Here is a 19816-nt window from a genome sequence, read left to right on the forward strand (position 1 = left end):
CTTCTAAGTGAGTCAGTAAGTGAACTTAACTATGTGATAATATATGTTTAACCTTACTTTACAGCTGTGTTGCTATTTAAAGGTAATTTTGCAACAAATATAGCTCATTAGGGTAGAGTTCCTTTTCAGCATGTGAAGTGTTAAGCTGGGTACACACTACAGGTTTTTCACCTGATTATTGTGCCAATCACACGATAAACAACTGTTAGGTACGATATTGCATTAGTGTGTACTCTCCCACAATCATGTTTTAAAGCACATTGTATCGTATTAGATTTTATAATTGGACTAAAAATCTCTGTAAACGATGGAACGATATTGGGCAAATCCTGCAGTATGTTTGCACTCACCACCAGCAGAGTAGGCAGATCTCCATAGAGTTAACAGAGTCATGATCTTTCAGCTGATGGTTATGACAGATGAAGAGCACAGATCTGAAGGTGAATCGTGTAAGTGTGTACGCGTGAATCAGCATGCCGATCGTGACTTTCAGTCTTGTTAAAGATATTGCATCGGGAGACATTTTCTGTAGTGTGTACCTAGCTTAATACAGGTAGCATTACTGAAACAATGTAAACATGTTAGGGACAGGTTGAAGCACATATATAGGGCCAAATATGCAAGTAAGCTACTCAATTTCTCAAGCACATACTTTGCTCTCATTAGAGCATGTTGTATATGTCCTGTCTGTCTGTTTTGCTCACTAGACAGTCAGAGCATGCATTCGGTGCTTCCTAAACAGGGTACCGTAGTACTATTTATATAGTTATTTACTATTTTGATTTTATTTAAATTTTTACAAAGTAAAGAAAAAATAAAACATATATATTTTTTTTCGACATTATACCCCCAAAAAGCTGTGATCGTCAGAAAAAATATAAATTGTTCATTAATATAGAGTATTTATTTAAAAAACTGTAGCTAATACAGTCCAGTATTGTGACATCTAGTTTTAGCCAATTGAGGTGCAAAATCATCATTGACGGCTTGTAGTAAAATGGTTAAACTTTGTACATTTAACTCCAACAAAATATTTTCTGTTCTTAGATTTACTTGTAATTTGGGGACAATTTGCAAATATATATTTATATAAATAATTTATACCTAATGTACAATTAGCAATAATTTTATACTTTGGCAACCTGTTGCATATATTTCTGGCCTGCCCCTCTTGGGATGAACACAAGTTACCAGTGTAGGTCACCTGACCGAGTGTAATGGACTGTAGGTGACATCCTTAATATAACTATTCCACATCTGACATGTTTGCTGTAGCGTCCATTTATTTTGCATACTGATGAAACATTGACCTCTATCATGGAAGTGGTTAAGATACTAAAGAAAAATGCCAAAAACCACAAGCACAGACCACTTACAGCAGGGGTTAGTGTAGTGGACCATTATGAAGCTCAGTGACATTCGTGTGCATGAGCCCAAAGTTGGTCGAAATACACAAAATCACCAACATTTACAGGACATGTTTTTTACTGATAGATTCTATTATGGTGCAGTGTTGAAGTGACTGTAAACTATAGAACAAACTAGTATTCAGTAATATACTATCTGATGAAGACTGATTTGAAAGTTTGTTTATCTTGGACAACTCCCACCCACTCTTCATTAACTAGCCGCTTCCCTGACACTTCTCATCTTTGTCGAATACCAGCCCAGGAGGAAGGAAAGAGGTCTTTTAGTGGTGGCGGACTTCGGCCATCCTACGCATTCAGTTAGGTTAGGGTGAATTTGAATGTTGCATGTGCTGCCCAATCAGACGGTCCCGTTCACTGCACACCGCCAACCTGCAGGAACTTTTACAAGGTGACTGCTCCTCCTGCTAGCTCAGCGGAGTCTGCTATCTGACAACAGTGGAGGGATCCCATGGAAACGGACACAACAATGTCCTACCGTCAGGGGAAATGGGAGGTTAATAAAATATGGCAGCCGATTAACACAGTACAGTATTGCAGTATTGTGTTGTGAACCAGCTAATACTGTTTCTGCATCTCCTTCCTTGTTTTTTTTATTTTTTAAATAGAAACATATACTAACACAGTGATGGGGGCCTCATGGTGGGACCCTCTATCCTTCAAAAGGGCCGCACATTACCCTTAATCTCAGTAATAAGTTAAAATAATACATTAAATCATAGAAACAGACCCCTAGCTGTAATAACATATCGGCAGGTATTTTCTGGAAGTATTATAAGCTGACAATAAAGCAGGAATGAGCTGGGGCCACAGGTGACGGCTCGGGGAGGGCCATCTGTTGCCCATCACTGTACTAACACCAGCATTTAGCTGGTTATATCTAATATGTGGCATTATGCAGTCTGGTTTATCACAGTCTTTTCCTGAAAATGTTTATGCCAGTCTCTAATTGAGTCATATTATTGTAAGGTGCCACAATAGGGAAGCAGGACATGTATAACACCGGGTCATATATAGGCAGACATGAAAACAAAGGGCAGGGAGGGCTCTGCTTACATTATAGTGGGAAGAGGGCACAGCTTCACCAATATTTCAATACTGAACAGGAAGAGCTAAAACCAGGGCTTTAGGAAAAGCCCCATCTGCCAGGTAGGACTAAACAATAGATTGTCAATAAACTCCTCAGTGTGAACTTCTGATAACAGTACACTTTCATTACTAGAGCACTATAGATCACTCGGCTTAATTAGGTTAATACTGTACTTCAGTGATTTTAGCATTCTCACCTTATCAAAACCTTTGTCTTCTCTCTAGGTTGATATTCATATTATGACCCAACCTCCATCTGGAGAATGGGTTTACTTTGATACTGAAATAACTAACAGCAGCGGCAGGATTTCTTACATCATCCCTGAACATAAAAAACTTGGAGTTGGGGTGTATCCACTCAAAATGGTTGTCAGGTATTGTGACTCAATGCTGAATCATTCATTAAATTTAAAATAGTATATTTTCATAAACTGTTGGAAAACAGTATTTCTTAATTGCATCCAGCCACCAAATGTATAGAGATCCTAACACTCACTATTCCTCCTGTATAGTGGACACATGCTGTACCCAGCATCCTATTTAGACCCTTCCTTAGGCATCATGGGTAGAACCCTGCACCCAACATGCTCCTGTCCCTATGACCAATGTCTCCACCATTATTTTTACTGAAAATACTATTTCTATGGTGACTTTTAATAGTGCTGGCCTTAGTATGTGTCTAATCCTGTAGTCATAATTGTTACCAGATATTAAAACGTCAAACAAAATGCATATTTTAGAAACATATGATAATAGGGTGTGTGTATTTAATAACATCACTGAAAACTTTCTTATTGATAGCCTTAATAATGTAAAATTGAATTTTATCAAAAGACTCCCTTGTTGTGAAATATTCATAACATTGCCAAGATGGTGTTATAGCAGATGCATCATGTCCAGATTGTCCTCTTTACTTTCCATAACCCATGCCCTTTCTACAGGACAGAACCATAGTATTTTGTGCTGCCTGATAATTTTATTAAACTGGGATTAATCAGATAAACGTAGTGACGTTTGTTCATGAAGTATATGTTAATCTGTTTACTTGATAACTGTATTTTTGCTGTCCAACATGCACTGTCCACATTCAGTGCATGTATGTTCTCACAGAAAACTGTAGAAGTAACTAGATATGTGCAAACATAAAGGCCATGCACAAAGCAGTGTCTCCCTAATACTAATGTATTTGTCATCAAGACAGTCATGTTTGGACTGAACCAATCGACTCACTGAAAACTAGTGACATCACTGAAGCACCGGTTCCTAGTGAACCATAGAATGGCTGTGTCTAAGCAATTTGTGCTTGATGGATGCCTCCAGAAACCAAGATGAAGAGCATGTTTGTACAATGAATAGTCACAGTGCAAGTACTGTACAATTTTACACACAAACAGGCTCATTTATGTTGCTTGTAGAATAATGAAATTGCACTTCGATCCACTTGTGGTGTTTTAAAATAATCACTATTGTATACAAGCAGAGTAATTGTTCAGTACAGGGGATAACAAACGTTTTCAGTTTGAGGCACCCTTAGGCTCTCCATAATGTTTTCAAGGCACCCCTAAGCAAAAATAATTACCAAGTAGTCCCCTGTCTTGCTTAGCACCTGCCCTGGCCGCGGCATCCCTGTGAGATCGCCACGGCACCCAGTTTGGGAACCATTGGTTCAGTATTTTCATTTTTGACCAGTGAATAAAGGCTGACATCTGCTTGTTGAATGAATATACCTAATTTTGTTACACATAAGCTATTTAGTATCTTATTAATGTTCTCAGGAATACAGGTGCTTTCAGTATACATGGCGGCTACACATAGTCGTTGTATGAATAGTTTGGGCAGGCAGAAGTAAAAATAATTAAACAAACATTTTTCACTGTTTCTTTCTAGGGGAGACCATACATTTGCTGACAGCTACCTCCATGTTTTACCAAAAGCAACAGAATTTGTAGTGTTCAGCATCGACGGATCGTTTGCTGCCAGCGTTTCTATTATGGGCAGTGACCCCAAAGTCAGAGCGGGAGCAGTGGATGTAGTGAGGTCTGTTTACAGTGACTAGAGGATTGGTCCAGCACAATACACAATGCTCTTCTAATACCTCCTTCATGTTCCTCTAGGCACTGGCAGGATCTTGGCTACCTCATTATCTATGTCACAGGCAGACCTGACATGCAGAAGCAAAGGGTGGTGGCATGGCTTGCACAACACAATTTTCCGCATGGCATTGTGTCATTTTGCGATGGACTGGTCCATGACCCTCTGCGACACAAAGCAAACTTTCTGAAAACCCTGATTCAAGATGTAAGATTCGTTCCCTACAGTGAATCCTATGCACTATAGGCCAAAGCATGTCCTGTTACTAACAAACATTATCATTCTCTTTCCTGTTTAACATTAGTATTCTAAGTTAGCAAAACTGCTCTCAGGTCCCACTGTCATGACAGTGCATGTTGTCAGGATCACCTCACAAGTCATTGAATGGGTGAAGGCCTGTGTGTTCTTGTAAGGAAATCTTGAGAATTTCAGCACAGTTTAAAAGACACTGAATTACACATTACAGACTTGGTAGGACCCTTCATGTTCTCTTTTATTATGTTGCCAGAGTTTTGTTATTACCCCGTCGGCACAGAATGCAATGTATAAATTAAACATACATCTAAAACAACATGGAGTGCCAGCAGATCTCAAATAACGTACACTATTGGCATCAGATTTTTACCTTACTGGGATATGACCAGAATTATTTCCCTTATTTATCTAGCGTATCACCCCCCAACATGAAGGTTATTTTTGTTTATGTGTCAGACCCTCTGCTTATGATCTCATTACATTTTGGGTTATCTCTGGTTCTATGTCTAGGTCAGCGTTGGGCAACGTGGGCTGCTAGCGGACTGGCCGAGCCTTCACTTGCGGCCCCCCATCCGGCTGCTCCTGTTCTTATCAGATCAGGGGAGGTCACGTGGTAACCCGGTGTGCAGCACCTTTGAAGGCTGGAGGGCCATGCCTGTGTCCCTGTAGCTATTCTACGTTGCCCATCACTGGTCTAGGTAGTATATGAAGCTTAAAAAGTAAACGTGTGCGATTTATCTTTGGGAGAATAATTGAAAAGGTTTTGATCCTAGTCTATAATTTTGTTCTCTTTTCACAGGTACACATGAAAATCCATGCAGCATATGGCTCCACAAAGGATATCTCCGTATATAGCGCTATAGGTCTGTCGCCGCTGCAGATATTTATTGTAGGTCGACCCACCAAGAAATTACAACACCAGTGTCAGGTAATATGTTTGTAACTACAGTACAATGACACTTTGCACCACTGAATTTGGAAATGAATACTAATATTTTCAAGGATCCTTTAGCATTTTGCAGTTGAAGTTACCCTGCAATATCTCTTCAGGCGCTGCTGGTTGCAGTGGCGGAACTACCATTGGTGCGGCAGGTGCCATGCACTGGGTCCCATGGAGGTAATGGTGCCCGCTGCAATGCAGAGGGTTGGGGGCCCTGGTTCCCTCCTCCCCGTCTCCCTGCATCGGGGCCCACAGCTTGCTAGTTCCGCCTCTGGCTGGTTAGTAAGTTAATTCAGTGGTGAGCTGCATCTGTCAAGTGATCCAGTCTAAGAATGTAGCCTGCCTGATAGCAGTAGGAAGGGAACATTGTACTTTAAAAATAGAAAATAATAATAAAATATCTCCTAACATCATTAAATAGGTACAAATAAGTCCCGCCCCGTTCCATACAAACCCCACCAGCAAATGGATAAAAATACTATAAAACTCCACCCACATTTTGTAAACGCTGCCTCTTTTGCAGCCCATGAATCGGGACAGTTGGGAGGTATGTAATAATAAAAGTGGCCATACCCATTAAACTATTTTTCTTAATAGATAAACAGGTTTGATTACATTTCACAGATATTGAGGAACCAGCTCCAAAACACCCTAGCCACAATGGAAAATGTACATATGGAAATGATCACAATATGATTCTATTACGGTTTTAATAAATCTAAACTTGAATGTTATACAAAAGAAGGTTATTATTGTTATGTACAGTTGCCTCGACTTAAACACTTACAACAGATCCTGAGAACTGGATATGGAACAAGAATAGTGTGTAGTTGTCCATACAGCATTATAGAGAACAGGAGATGTAGTACTATGCAGTTGACCACACATACAGCCTACAAACAATATCACCTGTTTACAGAATAATAGAAGTGATACTGTCATGTGGTTTACAGCCAATACCCAGAACAAGCGAAGCCGTACTGTACTGAAGACGGCAGAGCTTGTTTTAAATTAAACTGGACCCTTCATATTTCCTTTATGCTGATTCTGATACCCCCAGGCTACTCCGCACTAGCAGGCAAACCACAATTGTAGCTGCACTCTAATAATAAGAAAGATTGAGAAATGCTGCATATATTTTTAAGACTTGCTGATCTGTAGACATACTAGACCACAAAGGTTGTGAGTCAGTCACACTGAACCCAAACAAGATTGCTAACCTATGCTGCTTCCTCAGGAACATAACACTGTGATGGAATAAACTGGCAGTCTTTAGAATACTCCCTTGTGGCTCACAATATATATGCGCCTCCTGATGGAGGAAAACTGTGTATGTGTAATATATATATATATATATATATATATATATATATATATATGTATATGTATATGTGTGTGTGTGTGTGTGTTTGTGTGTCATATTGTGTATTTAAAACATTGAATAAGAATATACATTGAGAGGAAATCACGAAGAATTAAATCTAATAATATTCAACATAGTAGATTTTATATATGTGCAAAATCAAAACCAGTAACTGGGAGAAGACAAACAAATATGGGAAGTATAGAGAGGGAAGAAAGGGAAGGGACCAAAGGGGAATTAAGAGATGGGGAGAACCCAAGTTTTTGTAGATATAGTACCACATTATGAATTAGATGTAAGAGGAGAGGGCGAATACCAAATGCCAAAGGGGTATGCTGGGATCACTACGGTATTATCATGGGTAATGGTGGTTGATTATGGAGGGGTAACCTGAGTCTGGAGGCATAGTTGTCAGATTATTTAAATTCCAACCAATTCAGCCAGGTTGCTGTGAATCTAGAGGTCCAGTCAGATGCTGATAACGTAATGTTGTTCATAGATATGTGTTTAAACCATTCGTTCATGGTAGGGGGGTAGGGAGATCTTCAGTGAGTTGGGATCAATGATTTAGCTGCATTATTAAGATGTTTAAGAAGAGATTTTTTGAAGTTCGATGTGGGCATATTTGACAAGGACTGAAGCCAGAAACTAGGATCAGTCAGCACATCCGTCCCAGTGATGACTCTGGGAAGGTGGATTATCTTGTTCCAGTAAGGAGGGATCTTGGGGCAAGTCCACCATATACGCAGCTATGAACCAACAGCGGAATTCCACCTACAACGAAGGGGAGTTACCTGTGTTGAAAACTTATTTGACAACTGTGGGCATCTATATATCCGCATTAAGGTCTTGTATTGGGTTTCAATGGTAGAGGTGTTTTGAGCACAGGTGTGAGTAACCATCTATACTTCCGGTCACTGGATAGGGCCAATAGTATTTTGTAAATCTCTCTGCCAAGTCTCAGTGAAGTGAAGTTTGTGAGGAAATCTATCCTCTATAATTATTTTATAAATGGAAGAGAGAGTTTGTTTAGGTGTGCCTACGAGGGAGTGTGAATTTCCTATTGATTGAAATCTTGCCGATATCTGCATCCTTGACCATGCTACCCAGCCTTTGGAGATCCCTAATGGTCCATACAGAGAGCAATCTGGGCTGGAGCCCAGGGGGAATATTTGAGTTCCCTAAGAAAGATGTCAGAGGAGATATGGGAGAGAAAATATTCTTACTCGCCCTAATCCCTCTTCAGCTGTCGTATGTGGGACCAATAGTAGGGTGAGTAATATTGGGCAGGTTTGAGAGCACCGGTAGTAAATTTGTGCCCATACACAAGGCAATTTTTCAGCCACTTAGGTTTAAAATGGCCTACTAGGCCATCCAAATTGCACTGTACATTGGCATCTTAACACATCCGTTGGTATGCTGTTTGTATTCCCCTTTCAATCCTCCTCTATTCTGCTTAATTTAATAAACAAGCCTGGAAATTCTTAATTGTCCCAAGAGCGCAGTTTAAGTGGTTCATATCTGAACATTTTAATTTTTTTTTTAATTCTTTATTTAAAGAGGAAACAGCAGGAAAAAATGGGATTTTTACTCACCGTAAAATCCGTTTCTCTGACTCCATTGGGGGACACTGCGAGACATTGGGGTATAGTAGTGGGCTCAGGAGTTCTTGTCACTTTAACTGTTAAACCTTTGGACTCCTCCCCTGCTATGCCCCTCCTCTCCAGAGAGATCCTCAGTTTTGACTAACAAAGAGTGAACTTAAGGAGGAAACATAATCTAGACAGGTCCTAGTAATAAAGAACCCTAATCAAACTTTTCACACACAGAACTATATACAGAGCAAGGGAGGGTGCGCAGTGTCCCCCAATGGAGTCAGAGAAACGGATTTTACGGTGAGTAAAAATCCCATTTTCTCTTCCCTGCCATTGGGGGACACTGCGAGACATTTGGGATATACCAAAGCTTCCTCAAGGGTGGGAATGCTCTGGACCAGCTGCACGCATAATCCTGCGACCAAAGCTTGCATCAGCCGATGCAAAGCCCTGAAGTCTATAAAATCTTGTGAATGTGTGGACGGAAGACCAAGTCGCCGCTCAACACAACTGTTCTGCCGACGCGCCGTGCCTAGCCGCCCAGGAGGCACCTACTGCCCTAGTAGAATGTGCCCTTAAAGACTGCAGAACGGCTAGAGAAGCTGAAACATAAGCCTCATGAATCGTGGACGTAATCCACCGAGAAATTGACTGGTTTGAAGCAGGCCAGCCTCTCTTATTAGCGTCATATAAAACGAAAAGATCTCTGGTCTTTCTAACCTGCGCAGTACGATCTACATAAATCTGTAGAGCTCGCACCACATCCAAATGCTGCATAGACCCTTCTGAAGAGTCCCTCCTTGCTTTAAAAGCAGGGACAACAATTTCCTGATTTAGGTGGAATCTCGAAACCACTTTAGGAACAAAAGACGGCTTGGTCCGAAGGACTGCCCTGTCTGCGTGAAAAATAAGAAAAGGAGGGTCACATCGGAGTGCCCCAAGCTCAGACACTCTTCGTGCTGAAGCTATGGCCAACAAAAACACTGTCTTCCACGTAAGATGCCGCAAGTCAACAGACTGTAAAGGCTCAAACGGAGGATTAGAAAGAGCACGAAGAACCAAATTGAGGTCCCAGGGCTCGACAGGATGGCAAAAAGGAGGTTGTATACACAACACACCTTGCAAAAATGTCTTGATATCTGCATCTTCAGCAATCTTTTTCTGAAAATAAACAGGGCGGATATCTGCCCCTTAAGGGAACTAAGCCGCAAACCTTTCTGAACCCCGTCCTGAAGAAAATCCAGGATACGGGAAATCTTAAATCTTGAGGAATGAAAACCTTTAGATTCACACCACACAATATACGTCTTCCACACTCTATAATAAATGGAAGACGACGCAGGCTTCCTGGCCCTAATCATGGTGTTTATGACCTCTTGAGAGAAACCCTTAGCCTTAAGTATTAGGGTTTCAATAGCCAGGCCGTCAAAGCCAGCTGATCCAAACCTTGGTAAAGGAATGGACCCTGAACCAGAAGATCTGCCTACATGGGAAGCCGAAATGGAGGAGCTCCTGCTAACAATAACAGATCTGAGAACCACGCTCTGCCTGGCCAGAATGGAGCTATGAAAATCGCGGGAACCTTCTCCCTCTTCACCTTCTTTAGCACCCGCGCAATCATTGGAATGGGCGGGAAAATGTACACCATCCGGTACTGCCAAGGGGCTGACATGGCATCTACTATTTCTGCTGCTGGGTCTCGTGCTCTTGCGCCGTAGCGCGGCACCTGATGTTTCAGACTGGACGCCATCAGGTCAATCTGCGGACGGCCCCAACGCTCCACCAGTAAGGAGAATACCTGACTGTTTAGAGCCCATTCCCCGGGATGAAGGGTGTGTCTGCTGAGGAAGTCTGCTTCCCAATTCTTCACCCCCGGAATGTGAATGGCTGAAATCCTGGGAACCTGATGCTCTGCCCACGCTAGTATGCGTCTGGCCTCTCGCATTGCAGCCGCGCTGCGAGTGCCCCCTTGATGATTTATGTACGCTACTGTGGTGGCGTTGTCGGACTGAATCTGAAGAGGTTTTCCTCTTAGAAATTCCTGTGCTCCTATCAGTGTCTTGTATACTGCTCTGAGCTCCAGAATGTTTATTGGAAGACGTGATTCCTGAGGGGACCAGAGACCCTGAAGCCTCAGGGTTCCTGTTACTCCCCCCCCCCATCCCAACAGACTGGCGTCTGTTGTGACTAGAGTCCAAGACCATACCTGTAAGGATTGGCCTCTCTCCAAATTGGATCGGGACGTCCACCAGACCAGAGATAGCCTTGTGACTGTGGACAGACAAACCATCTGTTTGTCCAAATTCCTCTGAGACCCTGACCACTTACGCAGGATCTCTCCCTGAAGTAGACGGGAGTGAAATTGAGCAAAAGTAACTGCCTTGAATACTGAGACCATTGTCCCCAGGAGCTTCATGCAACTGAGAACCGAGACACTCCTTTTCCTCAGCATGGCTCTGGTCCTTGCCTGCAAAGCTAAGACTTTTTCTGCTGGAAGATAAACTCTCAGAGACTGAGTATCGAAAAGCATCCCCAAGAAGCGCATCCGCTGAGTTGGCACCAGCGATGACTTGGGTAAATTCAATACCCAACCGTGTCTCTGCAGAAACTGCATAACAGTCTGAATCTGTTGGGATAGAAGGACCGCAGACGGTGCCTTCAACAACAGGTCGTCTATGTAAGGGACAATTGTTATGCCCTTCTGGCGCAACAGATTGGCCATGACTGCCATGATCTTGGTATAAACTCTGGGAGCGGTGGCCAGGCCGAAGGGGAGTGCCCTGAACTGAAAGTGCGCCTTTCCTACTGCGAACCGAAGGAGACTCTGATGTCCTTTCCAGATCGGGACGTGTAGGTAGGCATTCTTGATGTCTAATGATGCCAAAAACTCCCCTTTTTCTATCCCTGCTATTACAGAACGAAGGGATTCCATGCGAAATCTCTGAACCCTCAGCTGCTTGTTTAGAGGCCGAAGATTCAGGATGGGCCGGAAAGATGCATCTGGTTTTGGCACCAGGAAGAGGTTTGAATAAAAACCTCGCCCCCTTTGTGGAGGAGGGACCTGAACTATTACTTGAGCAGACAGAAGCTTCTGCACGGCTTCCTGAAATGCTACACGTCTTAGGGGGCAAGACGGGAGAGGAGTGACTAAGAACCTGTGAGGGGGGGAGTGGGCTAGATCTATGACGTAGCCCCGGGCCACAACTCCTCGAACCCAGAGATCCGTCGTGGAATTCCACCACTGATCCCTGAATTGAAGAAGACGTGCCCCCACCTGAAACTCCCCCTGAAGAACTATGTCACGCGGAGGGCTTGTCTGCTGGACGAGCAGAACCTCTCCTTGCTGCACCTCTACCTCCTCTGCCTCTGATGGCCGATGATCTAGACGCTGAGGAATACCCTCTATTAAAGGCACCTCCCCCTCGGGAAAAACTCTGAAAGGAACGAAATCTACCCCGACGGGGCCTGTTTGAAACCGTGGGTAGAGCAGTACTCTTAGCTCCCGTGGTCTCCTGAATAACCCTTTCGAGCTCCGCCCCGAATAGAGTTAGTCCATCAAAGGGTAAATTCTCTAAAGCTCTCTTAGATTCTGCGTTCACTGACCACGTCCGTAACCATAGGTTACGACGAGCTGCTACAATAAGAGCCGAGGCCTTGGCATTTACCGAAACTGCATCCATGGCAGCGTTCGCTACGTACTCCGAAGTCTCTAGTACGTGCTCTGTTAGATTTGCTGGCTCTGTACGCAGAGTGTTATCTCTAAGGCCCTTAATCAAAGCCTCCATCCATAACTGCACAGCCTTGTTGGCCCAGGCTACAGCCATATTAGGCCTAAACAAACTCCCCACAGCGGTATAAGCTGAGCGAAGAGCCAGATCACACTTCTTATCAGTGTAATCCTTAAGGGTTATCCTCTCCTGGACCAGGATAGCTGAAGATGACGCTAACTGGGCTAGCGGAGTGTCCACCCTAGACAAAGTCTCCCATTTTACTGTGTCCTCAGGAGGCAGAGGGTAAAGGGATTTAAACTTTCCCGGCATCATAAACGGCTTATTTGGCTTGTGCCAAGCTTCAGAAATAATCTCCAACGTTTCTGGAGAATGCGGGAAAATTGCTAACTGTGCATTAGGTCTTTTAAATAAGGATATCCCTTTAGGTGCTACGGGCTCCGGATCGGCTAACCCCAAGGCATGCCTGATCCCCAAAATAAGACTGTCCACGCTCGTGAAACCAGAGTCAGAATCATAGAGAGCCTCCCCTTCTGGGTCGATATCTACCTCACCTTCCTCGGCTGAGGAGCGATCGGAAATCTGATCTATTTCCAGACCTGCCTCAGCAATGGCTCTCTTACCCCTCTGGGAAATAGATACTAGCCTATCTTCCCTGTGGGTAGACCCTGCTTGTGATGTGACATTCTCGTCAGACTGGCTGCCTGCAAGTGTAAGTGGGGTAGTGTTGCCACGTACCTCTATTACCCGCAGCATCACAGCCGTCATTTTCTCCATAGCCGAAGAAAAAGACCTCATCCAGGGCGGTTCTACCACTGCAGAGGTTCCCTCCTGGGCTGAGCTGTCTCGCCTCTGAGCGTCCGCAGCACAAGCTGCGCAAAGGGCGTTTCGGTCTGTGTGGCCAACAGAAAGTTTTGTGTCACATTTTGAACAGGTATAATACATAGCAGCAGGCACAGAACTACTCTTGCCTTTAGCTGTCCCCTTTTCCGCCATTGTTCTGCTTCTTAAAATAATTGTTAAAAGAAATGCAGACAACTAAGGCGACACAATAGAAGAGTGCTGTGTTAGTAAGACTCTGAAAGAGCACCCTTTTAAATTATAGCACAACTCCAATATAATACTGTCTGTGAAAATTCTAACATGAAATAACTCACAAGACCATACAACACAAGAAATATATATACACTCCCCCAAATGCTCCTAACGATACCAGCCTGTAGCGATTAGGGCATCTAAAAATCTTCCAGAGAGGAGAGGCAGAGCAAAAGGCTTTTGATCCAGGCAGAGCTGCACGCTTGTAATGGTGGCTAGTCTCTGTTGCCGCGCGGGAAGAACCTACACAGGAAGCCCTGTTCACTCCTCCCCCTCCTGCGCTGCCTCTCTCTGTCCTCAGAACACTCACTGGCGCCATCCTCCAATGGCCGCCAGGAGTGACAGTAAACGCGCCAATTTTAAGGTGCCCAGCGTTGCGCTTTCATACCTCTCAAGCAGCCGCTCACCTCAGCGAGTGTGAGCGCTGCTTCTGCCCCTTCACACTGCTCGTTGTCTAGGGAGAGCGGTGAGCTGCCGGCCAGGGATCGCTGCCGGGGGGTGGGGGAGGCTGTTGCCGTTCCTCCTCCCTTCTATGCTGCACAGATACGCTCAGGAAGCCTCCTTCATACCGTACTGCACCAACACCTTCACACTGGTTTCTCAATCCAGCTTCTCCTAATAAACTAATGGCCCCTATAGATAACTGCCGGCAGAGGTGCCAGTAAAGTGAGCGCTGGGCTTCACTTACCTGCGCTGGGATCCAGAGTGAGCAGAGCCAAGTCCTACTCACTCTGCTGGGTCTTCCTAGGATCCCGCGCTGCACCTATAAAGAATAAAATAAAAACATGAAACCTATCTACTAAACTGGGTATAGGCAGGAGCCTATACCCCAGTGACCGAACACTAAGTCACGTATTAAAAACTGAGGATCTCTCTGGAGAGGAGGGGCATATCAGGGGAGGAGTCCAAAGATTTAACAGTTAGTGACAAGAACTCCTGAGCCCACTACTATACCCCAATGTCTCGCAGTGCCCCCCAATGGCAGGGAAGAGAAATACAAACAGCATAGTACTCAAAAAAAAATATGAATGTACAAGGTGTTTGTTTTATATGGGAAGTAGGTAAAGGATGGTAGATGAGGGGAGAGGGGGGAGGGAATTGGAAAGGCTCTAACAACATCATGAATATTGCTAAGAACAATATGTATACATGTCTGGGGACAAAATGTCCCATATAATTAAATGCACCGCACCCAGCCCGGGAGATCCGGGTGCCGCCCAACACTATGTTCCAATAGCGGAAGGGGGAGTCAAAATGGATAGACAACTACGGCTTGCTTGCAAGAACCACGGGGCCCACACCTTGTCGAATTGCTGGGGTTTATCATGGAGATAGTATGTAACACACTCCATGATTGTGACATGCCAAATGTAATTCTGTAGTTCCTGCATAGAGGGAGGATTAGGGTCTTTCCAATGCTAGGCTAATTGAACATTTTAATTTTAATGTTTAAATGTGCTTTAAGGAGTTGAAGAACAAACACATTCACTACAGTCAGTACTAATATAAACATAAGGGGAAGGGTTTCAATTGCCAAAGGACACATAGACTTAAGAGCACTTCTTGCCTACACACAGCGGAGGCAGTTGTTTTGTTGGCTGAACCAGTAGTCATGAAAATGCAGCCTTTAGGAGCCAGTGACATTACAGAGGCACACAGATGGGAAACAACGTTCTGATAACGATGGAAACAACAACTTCTTATCCCTTAGGTGGGGATGTTCTCACTTCTGAGAGCTCCATTACATGACTTAGAGTCTAAATATATGCTTATATTTTTGTGCATTATTATAATCTGCTTTATTGAATTACTGTAGAAAGAAGTACTATTTACATTTATAGAAAGTAGAAACATTATTCACAATAGCCAAAAGCCTCATTAAATAAGGTGGCCACAACCATTGGCTTGGTGAGAAAATTGGCTAAACCACAATGTTTTTTGTAGGCAGTGGAAAGTTAGGGCTTATGCTGAAAAATATTTGGATGGACATTAAATTTACCTTTAAATGCAGTAACCAGAATAAATGCAGCGATTTACAGTAAACTAAACACTGCCTCTTACCGCATATGTATTGTCTTACAGTTTATCACAGAGGGCTATGCTTCTCACCTTGCCCAACTGGAATACAGCCACCGATCTCGGCCTGCCAAGAACACCAACAGGATAGCCCTGCGAAAGGGGAGCTTCTGTCTTCCCGGCCAAACAGATTTTCTGAGGAAGAGGAATCACTTGCTTCGTACTATCTCATCACAACCCACAGGTAGCAGCAACCACAGACCAGAGCGAACACAAAGTCAGTCTGAGAGTGACCGGGATCGGGAAAAGGAACGTAGCCAAAGAAGTATGAGCATTGCTGCAGGATGCTGGGGAAGGAGTGCGGCCACCGCCAAGCTGGAATCTGGCGTTTTAAGTCAGAAATGAGCTCCCACACACCCTGAACATTTTCTTGTGCGCTTCGCTCTTGCCACTTCAAAGATAGGGAGAAAAACAAGGGACAGAGGCACAACGTTGTTGGAGAGACAGACTTAACAAAATGGTGCTACTATATAACAACATTAGCAAAGCTGGTGACCGAAAGTGTTGAACTGCAGGCCTTAAAAAGGGTAATGATGCCCTGAAGATAATCATGGCAGAACCACAGATATGGGGGGACACATTCATACCTAGCCCAATGTTATTTATTTTTCTTATTTTTTAAGCAGGTTCAAGGACTTATTGATGTAAATACATGCCTCCTATACCTTACCCATCTCTGAAAAGAATGCACAGCACATGTACGATAGGGTAGTGAAAAAGGGTTGTATGGTTCACTTTTTCCTGAAAGCTAAAAGTCCATTGAATACTCTAACAAGAGGCAGCCTTGACATAACAAGCTGGAAACTACTGACATCAGTTGGCTTCAATCCTGCCCTTCTCCACTGTCCATCTTTTAAACCAAGGCACAAGTTAAGAAACAAAAACAATTTTTTTGTGAAAAAGAGGAGATTTTTCATGCAATGACAATATTCCAAACTCAGACAGTCTGCCTTGCTCATTTCAATATATTTGGACTGATCCTGTAAAGAACACGTTTATGAACAGTTGTGAAAGCACTGTGCAGGTGTAGTTACCTGTCATTTTGGTAACCAGAGGACAAGTCCAAACCATTAACCTGAAGTCCTTTTGTAGCTAAAGTTCTTAAGATTCTGTAAGTGTCCAGTTTGCTGCTTTTTGCGTGTAGTTGCTCAACTGTACAACCTCATTGTTTTCTTTGCACTGATATTTTTTAGATTGGAGATCTGTTACCATCTTATGTAGCTACACATCCTTATCTGTAGTGCATGGTAATTTAAATATTGCTAAGCCGGGGGTAGATATTTTTTGTGCTGTTGTTTCTCCCCAGGACGCAGAATTAAGTAGGAGTGCCAAATAAATATAGCAGCGTAGAAGCAGAAAGGCCATATCTCAATTTACTCCGCTCCACTATTAACGGAGTTGACACTACTGACAGATGCATGGAAAGTTGTAGGAACACTTTTCTACTCTTCTCTCTGAAAAACTGATATACACTTTGTGTTAAAAGAAAGTTGCAAACATAGTCTACAATAAAGCTGTTTTCATACCACTTATTTATTTAAATAGATCAACCATGTTTTAGTGATGTTAAGTAAAGAGAATAGTATGGTACAGTACTGTGCAAGCTCTAGCACTGTGATATCTCCATGATTGGCACCCATACAGGTGAACAGAAAGCCAAAAAGGGAATTCTTTCTACTTCTATGTGATATATTTGTTTTAGAATTGTATGTACACAATAAGTATTCTCATTACTTTGATATTACTCTGCCCTGCGAGTCATTGCTGCCCCGGCTCACCAGGGAATGGGTTTTAATGCCAGTTCAAGATAATACCCTCTACAGAGTAATCTGCACCTTTTTTCCTGCACAAGAGTACAGCAAAATATTGCACTGCTCTCCCAATAAATATAAGCTAGACCCGTTCTCTACTAAAATATTGTCTCAAATATACATTTTGAAATATTACATCGCACATTGTAGTAGACATACAGTTTTTGTCCCATTGATATTGTCCTAATAATCTTTTGTTGTTTTTTTTTTATTTTTTTATAAATAATCTTTAACTTTATACTTACATTTAAATGTTAGAGTTTGCTTGCAGTCTGAGTATACATTTTGCACGGCAGCATAAGAGAGGACGTTAGCTACCCTAGTAATAATATGCAGAGATTACCATTTAACACTTGTATTATAAAGCACAGTAGACATTGCATATTGTAACCTCTTGCATAAGGTCTGAGGCTGTACATCATGGACCAGGGAGGTTTTAGCAAATATCTCAGAATGAGATGTATCCCTAAATGGGCAAATTAGACATGCATAACACATATGAGAGTAAGGAATTAGATATGGCCTTTAAAATGGTAAATGCGAGCAATTAGATAAATGCACAAAGGGAAGAAATGTATGTAAATTTATTTTAATGTGCAAGGGATGATAACCTATTGTGTGTAGATATTGTACAACATACAAATGTAAATGTTCAGAAAAGTGGTTATATAAAAGTGAAAGGTATTTATTTATGTAGAAAATGTCTTGGGTGGGGGAGATCCTCTGGGTTTTTAATGAATATTAAAAAATAAATAAAAAGTAGCTTTTTGTTTCAGGCATTATGTACAAAGCCATTCAATTAAAGGACCAAGTATAATGTAATTGTCATTTGCAGAAGTGCAATATTATAGACTTGCCCCCATTGCTCCATATTTCCCATGTAGAATTGACAATCATACTATTGTATATTTCTTCATATATCTGTTCTTTGTTTAGCTTTTTCTGCCTTTTCTGACTATGGATTTTTGCCACATGGAAATAACACAAATGAGTATTTAATTATGACTGCAATAATATCAGATTATGTAGAAATGTGAGCTTGTTCTGTGAGATTCCACCATGAAGGAGTTGCAAAAAAAAAAAAAAAATAGGTGTCATTCAGCTCATCATTACCTGTTAGATGAAATGTGTTTACCATGTTAGTTTTTATCCATTTTCCAAAAGCAATATTCAAAATCAGCTTTTAAATGGAGTTGGGGCCAGTTTACTCTGAAATAGCTGTTTGTGTAACTAGGTGGAAATGCCTATTCTTTATCAGTTTGAAACTGCTATTGTCTCTGTTGCTTCAGAAGGCCTAACCTATCCACCTACGTCCAATTCTTCTTTGGGAAGTTGTTTCCTTTGACTCAACAACTTAGTCTCAAATAACCAAAAAGGAATAAAAAATAAGTTTACAATGTTAGAAAAATACAATAAATGAAAACCAGAAGTCACCATAAAGCACGGATTTCAACCCCTTCACCGGTAGCTGGCTGTTGTAGACACCACTGGGATTTACAGGGTTAACGCAACCTGCCTCCCTGTGTATAGAATCCTGCACTTTCTCAAGCCCAGACAGAAAGGTATTTTACCTTTGCTGCATTTCCTAGAAGTTCCAGTAGCCTTACATTTCTCGTATTATCGCCAGGAGTATAATCTTGACTGTCAGTTTTCTATGTAATATTTTATTTATAAAGAGATGTGTGTTAGGAATGACGATAAAAGATGTTGTGGAGACGTACAAGAAAGACTCGCACAAGACTATGACCTCTTCCAAATGTCTGTCTGCTGCTCCCTGGTTTTCATTTCTTGTATTACTCTGTGTGTACAAATACTATTTTGCTTGTGTGTGTGTTAGTGTGTTTTAGGCCTGTTTTCTGTGCAGTACCCATTGTACATTACACAGATTAAACATGTGGGAAGGCTGTTGGTTGAATCAAATTTACTTTTCTGCAACATGTAGATGGAAGAAAAACCATATACAAAACAAAACAAAATAAAATATACTGGCTGTCAAAGTTGGTCTCAGATTTTTCAAACCGGTATTTGGAGCCTTCTTATAGGTGGTTATTAGTATCTATTTTATTGCTGTTTTTAATGTACAGACCTGTACCCCTTTGAGAAGATATCCAAAAAGGATAAAATCTAAGCCTAAAATATGAATTATTTCTATAAGAGTTACTAATACATTTTAAAAACATGTATGTAAATGTTTCATCGAGTTTTTGGAGCTGAAGATAATTACCTGTACACGGTGGATTTTCTGGCAGTAATCTCATTGACGGACAGATAGAAGAACTCAATTATACAGGAAATAGCTGATAACAGAGAATAGTATCTTACATACAACTGCTCAGTAAATGTAAA

At 42.1% G+C, this 19816-nt stretch overlaps 1 protein-coding gene across 9 annotated transcripts in view; it reads left to right on the forward strand.

The window, feature by feature from the left end:
* Positions 1-19467, forward strand: part of PITPNM2 (phosphatidylinositol transfer protein membrane associated 2) — a 203874-nt gene extending 184407 nt beyond the window's left edge. For all 9 annotated transcript variants that reach the window (XM_075177567.1, XM_075177582.1, XM_075177575.1 and 6 more), the window contains 5 exons: positions 2742-2890; positions 4404-4553; positions 4631-4814; positions 5662-5790; positions 15666-19467. In XM_075177567.1, coding sequence (XP_075033668.1) covers positions 2742-2890; positions 4404-4553; positions 4631-4814; positions 5662-5790; positions 15666-16004 — 951 coding nt within the window. In that variant the 3' untranslated portion in view covers positions 16005-19467. The remainder of the gene's footprint in view (positions 1-2741; positions 2891-4403; positions 4554-4630; positions 4815-5661; positions 5791-15665) is intronic.
* Positions 19468-19816: the final 349 nt, after the last annotated feature.

The sequence above is a fragment of the Mixophyes fleayi genome, chromosome 1 (assembly GCF_038048845.1).
Source record: "Mixophyes fleayi isolate aMixFle1 chromosome 1, aMixFle1.hap1, whole genome shotgun sequence".
Taxonomy (NCBI): Eukaryota; Metazoa; Chordata; class Amphibia; order Anura; family Limnodynastidae; genus Mixophyes; species Mixophyes fleayi.